This window comes from Manacus vitellinus, unplaced genomic scaffold (assembly GCF_001715985.3).
Source record: "Manacus vitellinus isolate BGI_N305 unplaced genomic scaffold, ASM171598v3 scaffold_53_pilon, whole genome shotgun sequence".
In the NCBI taxonomy this organism is placed as follows: domain Eukaryota; kingdom Metazoa; phylum Chordata; class Aves; order Passeriformes; family Pipridae; genus Manacus; species Manacus vitellinus.
Window position 1 is genome coordinate 43,800 of NW_021940637.1, and position 7,210 is coordinate 51,009.

Sequence of the window (7,210 nt, forward strand, 5' to 3'; positions counted from 1 at the left end):
TGCGGGCCCTGCTCACACCGCCCCCGGGCTGCCTCCGCCCGCCCCGGCCGCGGGCAGCGAGAGGCGGCGGGGAGAGGTAACTGCGCCCCGGGGGATACTGCCAGGGGTAGGGGAGGAGGAATGGGAGGGAGCCGGGGTAGGGGTGCTCCAGGAGCTATAAAAATGCAGGACCCCCCCGCTCCTCCCCCCGGTGCTGCGCCGCCAGCCCTGCTCCCCCCGCGTCCCGCAGTGTGATGGGGATCTGCCCCTCGCTGGGCAGCTTGGACTGGGACAGCCGCGGGACACCCCCAGACTACACCGAGCAAGCACTTCAAAGGCATCAGCCAAGGACAGACCCCACCGCAGCCCTCCATCACCCCCAGAGCCAGGGGGGCTCCTTCCCCATCCCTCGAACCCCAGGACTGGGGTGTTCAATCCCTGCAGGGTCCTCCCTTTCTGTGCCTGTCCCGTCCCTCCCCCTCAGCTGTGCATGTCTTATTCAGCCTCTCCGTTACCAATAAAACGTCCCCCCCTCCTGCTTTAAATGACAGGGTTGGGAACTGGAAAGAGCAGCAAAATTTGCCTACAAGGCAGAGACAAAGGGGTCTGGCTGCCAGCTCCTCGCAGAGCTGCACTTAACCTCTTCCCCGGTGGGACACAGCCTCCAGACGCCGGGAGCCGAGCAAGCACCGTCCCCTTTGCAAGGCAGGAGGGAGGGGAGTAAGGAGTTAGCTCAGAAATATTTCACTCCAAAGACTTCCAGCAGCCAGGGACCCCACACTCCCTTGCTGAGAAAAAGCACTTGAGAAGCTGGTTTTTTCCATGACATGGAAAAATACGGAGATGGGGGCTTGGTTTGTGGTCTGAGAGCCTGCTGAAAATCCCAACAGCTTGATGGTTTAGGGGAAAGCTGGTTGGGAAAGAGCTGTGGTTGCTCTGTTTCTCTTAATTCCAGTCTCAGCAGGGTGAACTCTGAACCCCATGGAAACAGCATCTTGGGGGTTGTATTTCATCAAAGATCAGGAAAAGATGTCTTCTAGTGGGGGTAGGAAAGGGTTTAGGGGGAAGTTCCCCCCTCACGCAGCAGTTGAAGGCTCTGCTCTTGGTGAGGAAATGCCTTCTGATAAGGGAATATTTCAAACAGTCTTTTCCAGCCAGAGTTCTGGGGATAATCACATGGATGCTTTGTTCTTATGTGCTTCCTCTTATTATTTGGCAAGAAAAAGCAGATCCCCTTTTCAGCTAGACCCATCCCGTTCATTGCCCCATCTCTGTTCCCAGGAGGAAGGATGAGGCCCCTGCTCTGCTGCCTGGTCCTGGCTGCACTCCTGGGGCCCTGCCTGGCCTGTCCCAGCCCCTGCTCCTGCTCCACCAAGAAAAACGGGCGGCTGTTGGCCGAGTGTGCCTACAGGGATCTCCAGGAGGTACCCAAGGGGTTGTCCTCCAACGTGACCATCCTCACCCTGTCGGCCAACAGGATCAGCTGGTTGGGGCAGGGCTCCTTTGCCGAGGTTCCTGAAGTGCAGTCACTGTGGTTGGGCTACAACCAGATCGGGGTGGTGGAACCAGGGGCTTTTGCCTTGTTGGTGCATCTGAAGAATCTGGACCTGAGCCACAACAAGATCGCAGATTTCCCGTGGCAGGACCTCCGCAACCTCAGCGGCCTGCAGATCCTGAAGATGAACAACAACCGCCTGGCCGGGCTGTCCCGGGATGCCTTCCATTCCCTGAAGGACCTGCGCTCCCTCTGGCTCAATGACAACGAGTTGACCACCTTGGCTGAGGGCACCTTTGACAACCTGCCCTCCCTGTCCCAGCTGCAGATCTTCAACAACCCCTTCAACTGCTCCTGCAAGGTCTTCTGGCTGAAGAAATGGACCGAGCGCACCTCGGTCTCCATCACCAAGGGGGGGTCCACCCTGTGCGTGGCTCCCGCCAGGCTGAAGGGCAGGGCAGTGACAGACATCCCCGACCACCACTGCGTGGCCCCCTCGGTGCAGCTCACCTACCTCTCCAACCTGGACAACACGGTCATGTACGACGGGCTGACGCTGACCCTGCACTGCAGCGTGGCCGGCAGCCCCCCGCCGGAGATCCGCTGGAAGATCCAGACCTCCAGCCGCCGCATCGAGATCAACGGGCCCAACGTGGCGCGGGATGGAAACGTCAAGCAGAGCCAAGAGCACTTCCTGGTCTTCAAGAACGGCACCATGGCCATCCCCAACTTCAGCAAGGAAGACGAAGGCACCTACACCTGTCTCGCTGTCAACGACGTGGGCACGCGGGATGTCTCGGTCAACGTGGCGCTGGCTGGGTCGGAGAATCCAGCTGAAGACCTGCTCCGAGATGACCCCCATGCCGGCCACCTCGGGGGGCGGAGCTGCTACAAGGGGGACGAAATGGATCCCTCGGGCATTGGAGAAAAGCTGGTGATCGTTTATCACATGCCGAGGGAGTCGAAGAGTGGGGCTGGAGGGGCCCTGCCCCAGGTCCACCTGGGGACCCTCCTGCTGGCTTTGGGCTTCGTGCTCTGCTGTTAAATGGGGGAGGAGGAAACGGTGCCTCGGGGGTTCCCCCTCTTTCTGTAGCATTTATTTTCACGTAGTGTCGTGCCTTTGCTGAGCTTCTGGGAACTGTGGGCGGTCAGGAGTCAAAGGGGGCCAAGATCCAGGCCCAGGGCTGGTAGTTCAACCCCTCCTTAGGTGGGGGTCAGGGCTGGGCTCTGTTAGTTGAAGGTTTCAAATGAGTTTGGGTGATGTCAAGCAGACCCACACCCTGCTGCCACTTTCCAGGTGTCCAAATCTGACACCTCCCCCTTATCTCCCTTCTGAGATCAAAGTGTAGCTGCAGGATTAAAGTCCACCCTCAACAAGGTGACCATCATCTGTCCCCAGAGCCCACCAGGAGCCCACCTCCACCTGCAGCATCCAGCTGTGTCCAGAGAGGGGATCCAAGGATAACACCCATGACCAGCAGCTGGGCCCTTGGCCAGCCAGGTGCATCCTTCCCACCACCAACATTACCTGAAGTAGAAGGACCAGTCTGAGAATGGAGAAAGAGCCAGGGAATGGGGTCCTGGGATGCCAGGTGACGTGGCTCTGAGGGACAGAGATGTGATGGTGCCTTGTAGGCAGAATGGGTACAGCAGAACATGTTGGGTGGAGCCATGGGCTTGGATCAGGCCATTTTTCAGAGCAGGAGAAGATTTGCCACAGGATTCATCCCTGTAGGAGCACAAAGGGCTCCAGCTGGCTGGGTGCTGGGAGCATCTAAAATGCCTGTGCCTTCCCCGAATGTCACAGGATTTCCAACTCCCTCCCCTTTCACTGCTGAGATCTGTGGTCCAAAAAAACTCGTCTGGGCTGGACCCACCGAGTTGCCCTGCTTCAGCTCCGGCCCCGGCAGGGAGGGACTGAGCTCAAAGAGACCCAAATAATTCCCCAGCACTCTTCCTTGACAGGATACTAAACAGGGGCTGCATGGTGGAGTGGGAGGAAAAAAGGTTGGGAAAACCCAGACTACAGAGAGAGAAGCTGAGCTGACCTATAAGCCATAAACACACTCCTTAAGTGCTTTAGCGTTCCCATGTGGGACATATATACCTTATCCAGCTGTCCCAGGGTGCTGGGGAACCCTTTGTCTCCTGGTGGAGGGATTGAGCACCTCTATCTCCCCCACCTCAAGGTACAGGTGGTCCAGCTTTTGTACCATCTGTGGGAGCTGGATGGACCCCTGCAGCCCCCTCACCTTATAACCAAACCTGTATGGACAGCAATAAATACCTTTTTTTTTAAAACAAGCTGGTACATGCTGCCTCTGTGCACCCCCAAATCCCCCAGACCGAACAGCACCTGGGCTGTCAGAGCTCATCACCAACCCTCTTTGATCAAGGGACACCTCCTTTCCCCCACAGTTCCTCCAAATTCCTCCCCGAGCTGTAACATCCCCCCAGCTCCCCCAAACCCCTTTCATCCCACAGCATCCCCATAGCTCCCTCAAACCCTACCTGTGCATATCATCTCCCATTTCCCTGTGCTGCAGCATTCCCCCAACTCCCCCCAAAATCTCCCCACCCCATAGCATGCTCCCAGCTCCCCTCAGGGTCCTCCTTGTCCCATGGTATCCCCCAGCTCCCCCAAAGTCCTCCCCTTGCCGTTGCATCCCCCCCTAAACCCTCCCTGCGCTGTAGCATCCCCCACCCAGGTCCCCCTGCAGTGTAGTATCCCCCACAGCTCCCCCAGATCCCTCCCTGCACCGTATCATCCCCCCACCATGATTCTGGAGGGAGGAGGCATTTTTGAACACCCCAAAATCCCCCCATCCGTGTCTGCAGCAAGCTGGGGAAGGCAGCAACACCCAAATCAGCTGGGAACCAGCTATCCCAGAGACTCAAGCCTTCACACAAGCTCTCCAGCCCCAAAATTCCTTATCCAGACAGCTCATAAGGGTAAGGAAAGAGGCAGTCAAGGAGCTGCCAACAGAGCCGAGCTCTGTACGGCGCCGAGGTCTCCGTGGGAGTCCTGAGGCAGAAACATCCCAGACTCAGCCAGGAGCTCCTCGCACGAAGGGATACTGACAGGCAGGAACATGTTTTTCCCATTACAGGATGAAAAGCAATGTGGCCCCAATGAGAGTTTTGGTTTCGTTTCATAGGCTACAACTTTTAAACTCAGTTTGACATCAGTCTGACATCAGCCGACATCCTCCCTTCCCAGCTTAGAAGAGTGGGGTACGGGAGTTTATTCCTGCAGTCTCAGCTGGGAACAGGGTTTGGGGCCTGGCATAAGGATAAAAAAGCAAGTTTAGGCTCTCAGAAGTCCTAAGCCACGCCTGGAGGTCTCTGCCTGTCTCGCAGAGCTGCAGCTCCCACCAGCTTTGCTGTTCTGCCACTAAAAAAAGGGAATTCCTCCTCCTTGGCCAGGTTTACTCATAGATTTCATGGCAAATTGTTAGTGATATCAAGCATCAGTCATTCCTAACAAACAGGGTCCCTTGCCATGGCACTCCTGGGTTGGATGCTGCAGGTGATACCACACCTGGTATCACTATCTGGACCCACCACGGGATAACACGACCCTCCATCCCTCCCATTTACAAAGCCAGACCTGAATTTCCATTCCCCACACAGACAGGTTTTCCTTAAGGGCCATTTGCAGCTGGATCAGCTCCCTGAACCACCTCACCATCTGCTCAGGGGTTGGGTGGAGAGGGATGTGGATGCACAGGGGCAGAGCTTCCCCACAGCCGTGGCAGTGTTGGGGGTTTAGAGATGAGGTGTGAAGCCACCACGAAGAAGAAAATCTCAGTCCTCCCCCAGGGCACTGTTTATGTCCAAGAAAACAAGTAAATCCATGTAGCCACCTCCTGTCTTCCTCCCAGGGCTGTCATCTCTCACCAGGGCCCCAGCCAAGACATCCCCAGGACGCCTGGGGCAGGGCTGTGTAAACAGATGCTGAAATCCAGCTCCACCCATGGCCCTGAGCTGCCAAAGATTTTAGGGATTACCAAGGTTGACTTCAGTGCCTGGGAGGCTGGAGGTGGGTTGGGATGGGCTGCAAGGGAAAGGTGCTTCAGGGACACCCAGGACACCCAGCACCCCTCTCTCCCGTGCTGTGCCGTGCAAACCAGGCACGCACACCTCAAATCCCAGAGCTGGGAACGTGGCAGGAATCGCACCTTGGGCTCCTGCTGTCTTAGAAAGAAACCAGCCCAGACCTGCCTCCGGTGGCACCGCTGTCACCCCGTTCGGTGACATTGTGCTCGTGCCAGACAGTGATCAAATGCAATTACTTTAATCACGTTTGATTGGTGGGCAGCGGATGCGACAGCATTTCCAGCATCCAAGCACACCGGGTGGCACCTGCAGGCAGCAGATGAAGGCAGAGACCCCCCCTGTCTTCCCTGGGACAGAAAGGAATGGGGGTCAGATGCTGTGGAAAAGGGTGGCTCCCACCCCGGTGTTGTGGGGAGATCTCAGGACCCTCCAGGCAAACCCCAAAGCACAGGGCTCAACCTCAGTCCCCCCAAACCACACTGAGGTGCTGCAAACATCCCAGCAAGAGGGAGGAGGGTCCTTGGAAACCTCCTTCCAAGCAGATCCCTGGGGCAAGGGGATGGTTCAGCAGCCCTGCTCAGTGCAGGGTGGGCTGCAAAGGCTGCTTTAGCAAGGCTGAGGTGTTTGTGATGGTGTTGAGAGGGAAGGAGTCACCAGGAGAACTTACCAAGAGTTCTGCTTGCTGCTGCCACAGGCATCCTTCCAGCCCATAAAGGCAGGATTTCAAGGATTTAACTGTAGAAAAAGGTGACATAGCAACACCTTGCACATCTCCCTTTGGTGCTTTACCCACAAACTGCCCTGTTTCAGTTCCCACCCTTCATGGGAGCTGTAGTTTAGGGGCCAAATGTTATGAAGGGAGAGCAAAGTGACCAGTTTTGCATTAAAATTGCCCTAAAGTGGGATCACAGATTTGATCCCATCACCTCCTGGTTAAGCAGATCCAAGAGACCAAGGACACCCCGAGTGTAGGAATGAGGTATGTGATTTATTAACCTTCCCCGACTCGGCACATCCAAGCGAGGTATGAAACTGGTTCCTACGGATTCAAGCTCGTCTCGCTCGGAGGGACACCCGCCCTGGGAGCTGCTGGCTTTAAACAGAACGGGGTGGCAACAAGAGGCACTGGGGGGGTGAGAGGACAGAGGTGGACAGAAAACAAACAGCTCTGCAGCCTCACAGCCCAGAACAGGGGCACATGGGATTTTATCCTTCACAGAACTGGGAAAAAAAGCAAGTCCCAGGGTTAGGTGCAGTGCCCAAAGGGAGCCAGGATCAGAAAGGGAGAAGCTGGGGATGGGGCTGGCAGTGGGGATCACGTTGAGATGCAGGTAATTCCTTGTGCTCAGGATGGTTAAGGATCCCTCCACACACCCTCTCCCTCCTTCCTTATGCCCTGGCACTGGGGGGTTTGCCTGCCTTGCCACGTGTCGGAAAGGCAGCTGTTGAGAACGGGAGGGCTCATTGCAGGAGTGACTCCTAAAATATCTCTGAGATGCCAGAAGAGTTTAGCTTGGCTCATCTCCTTCCAGGTCAGGCTTGGAGGTGACCCAGTTGTCTCCACCTCTGGGCCTTGGGAGTGGCTCAGCACGGACCTAGAGATAAAAACCAGCCCCCAACACCGCTGGAAAGGGTCCGGAGGCTGGAGAGGGGCAAGAGGTGCCCAAAACTCCTGTC

At 56.6% G+C, this 7,210-nt stretch overlaps 2 protein-coding genes across 2 annotated transcripts in view; one reads left to right on the forward strand and one right to left on the reverse strand.

Moving 5' to 3' along the window:
* Nucleotides 1–40: 40 nt before the first annotated feature.
* ISLR (immunoglobulin superfamily containing leucine rich repeat) lies at nucleotides 41–3,775 on the forward strand. Its single transcript, XM_018081436.2, has 2 exons — nucleotides 41–76; nucleotides 1,261–3,775. The coding sequence occupies exon 2, from the start codon at nucleotides 1,269–1,271 to the stop codon at nucleotides 2,517–2,519; it is 1,251 nt and encodes a 416-aa protein (XP_017936925.1). The 5' UTR covers nucleotides 41–76; nucleotides 1,261–1,268; the 3' UTR covers nucleotides 2,520–3,775.
* STRA6 (stimulated by retinoic acid 6) overlaps nucleotides 2,860–7,210 on the reverse strand; it is a 16,111-nt gene continuing 11,760 nt past the window's right edge. The window contains exon 17 of the mRNA XM_029963128.1: nucleotides 2,860–3,002. Within this exon, the coding sequence (XP_029818988.1) occupies nucleotides 2,860–3,002 (143 nt within the window). The remainder of the gene's footprint in view (nucleotides 3,003–7,210) is intronic.

Bases quoted from the DNA above. Each gene is read 5' to 3' on its own strand.
- ISLR (XM_018081436.2), top strand. From the start codon at position 1,269: ATGAGGCCCCTGCTCTGCTGCCTGGTCCTGGCTGCACTCCTGGGGCCC.